We start from the raw sequence: 1560 nt of genomic DNA, 5'->3' as shown, positions 1-1560 counted from the left end.
AATCAACCTCAATATCTCTTTACTCATTACATTTTCTAGTATCTCTGGCTTTCTCAAGAGGGATAATGTGCACAGTTGATAGTGTGATGGTTGTTCTCATACATACATCTTTTATAGAAATTAAATGGATTTTCCTATATTTTTCAGCACAGATTAAACTTTTTTTTTGGCATGTATGGTTGATATATTGGTTTATTAAAAGCATCTGTACAATTCAATTGTAAATCAAATAAAAATGTCAGTAATTGGAGAGTTCATTATTAAAATTAAATACAAAATACCAATGGTACATAGCAATGTGGTTTATTTCTTAAATGCGTTTATGTACAATAATTGTTTGACAACAGCTTTTTTGACATCTTGGTTTTTCAAAGTGTATATGATTGGGTTCAACATTGGTGTAACAACACTATACAGGACTGAAATGACCCTATCCTTATCTAAAGCATGTGTTGAAGCAGGTCTCACATAGTTGGAAATAGAGCTACCATAATATAATATAACTACTGCAATGTGAGAAAAACAGGTAGAGAAAGCTTTTACTCTACCTTTATTGGATCTTATTTTCAGAATAGTCACAATAATGTAAATATATGATACAGTAATGCACAGGAAGGGTGTCCATGCTATGAAAACACCAACAGATTGCAATAAAAGCTCATTCAAAAATGTATCGTCACAAGACAGAGAAAGTAGTGGCGGTATATCACAAAAAAAGTAGTTAATTTGGTTGGAACCACAAAAGTCTAGACTGAAAGTAAAACAGGTGTGGATTATAGAATTCAGGAGACCACTAAGCCATGAGGCACCTGCTAGAATGTTGGTAAGTTTAGAGTTCATGATCACCAAATATTGCAGAGGGCTGCATATGGCTAAAAAACGATCATAAGACATAATTGCAAGAAGAATGCACTCTGTTCCAACACACGAAAAGAAGATATAGAGCTGAATTACGCAACCAATGAATGAGATTGTTTTTTTATCCACAAGCAGTACTTGTAGCATTTTGGGCATGGTTGTTGATGTATAACAAATGTCCAACAAAGAGAGATTCCCTAAGAACATGTACATTGGAGTGTGGAGTGTCTTGTCCAAATAAGATACCAATAGAATGGTAAGATTTCCTGCTAAAGCTACTACATATATTAGAAGCACAAGAAAAAACAGCAATGATTTGACATAGGGTAAATCTGATAATCCAAGTATTTCAAAGTTTGTAAATCTTGACTGATTAACTCTCATTTTAAAAGTCAATTTCTTTATTAGCAAAGATGATGAACACACACCTAATACAGCTGGTTGTAGGACTGCACATTCTCAGTTTCATCTTCTCTACTATTATTAAGCCAGCACTGAAAGTGAGATAAAAATATTTATGTTTATTTTACCTTTCACATAGCTAAGAAACATTTCAGAATCAGTAAACTCTGTAACCATTTTCAATTGATGTAAATTGTCTTTTAATTTAAAGTATATCTGAACACAACAACAAGGACATTTTTGAGACAATACATCCTGATTCACACCTACAATGTAGGTGCATTTAGTGATTCCTGCATC

General features: G+C 32.8%; 1 protein-coding gene across 1 annotated transcript; it reads right to left on the bottom strand.

The window, feature by feature from the left end:
- Nucleotides 1-303: 303 nt before the first annotated feature.
- Nucleotides 304-1242, bottom strand: LOC108799949 (olfactory receptor 5V1-like). Its single transcript, XM_018571893.1, has one exon. The coding sequence runs from the start codon at nt 1240-1242 to the stop codon at nt 304-306; it is 939 nt and encodes a 312-aa protein (XP_018427395.1).
- Nucleotides 1243-1560: the final 318 nt, after the last annotated feature.

The sequence above is a fragment of the Nanorana parkeri genome, unplaced genomic scaffold, assembly GCF_000935625.1.
Source record: "Nanorana parkeri isolate BGI_ZX_2015 unplaced genomic scaffold, ASM93562v1 scaffold1859, whole genome shotgun sequence".
Classification (NCBI taxonomy): Eukaryota; Metazoa; Chordata; class Amphibia; order Anura; family Dicroglossidae; genus Nanorana; species Nanorana parkeri.
The sequence above is the reverse complement of the archived record's forward strand: the minus strand, read 5'-3'. Positions and strand labels throughout refer to the sequence as shown.

Excerpts from the sequence above, each read along its gene's own strand:
- LOC108799949 (XM_018571893.1), bottom strand. The coding sequence starts at position 1,242 with ATGAGAGTTAATCAGTCAAGATTTACAAACTTTGAAATACTTGGATTA.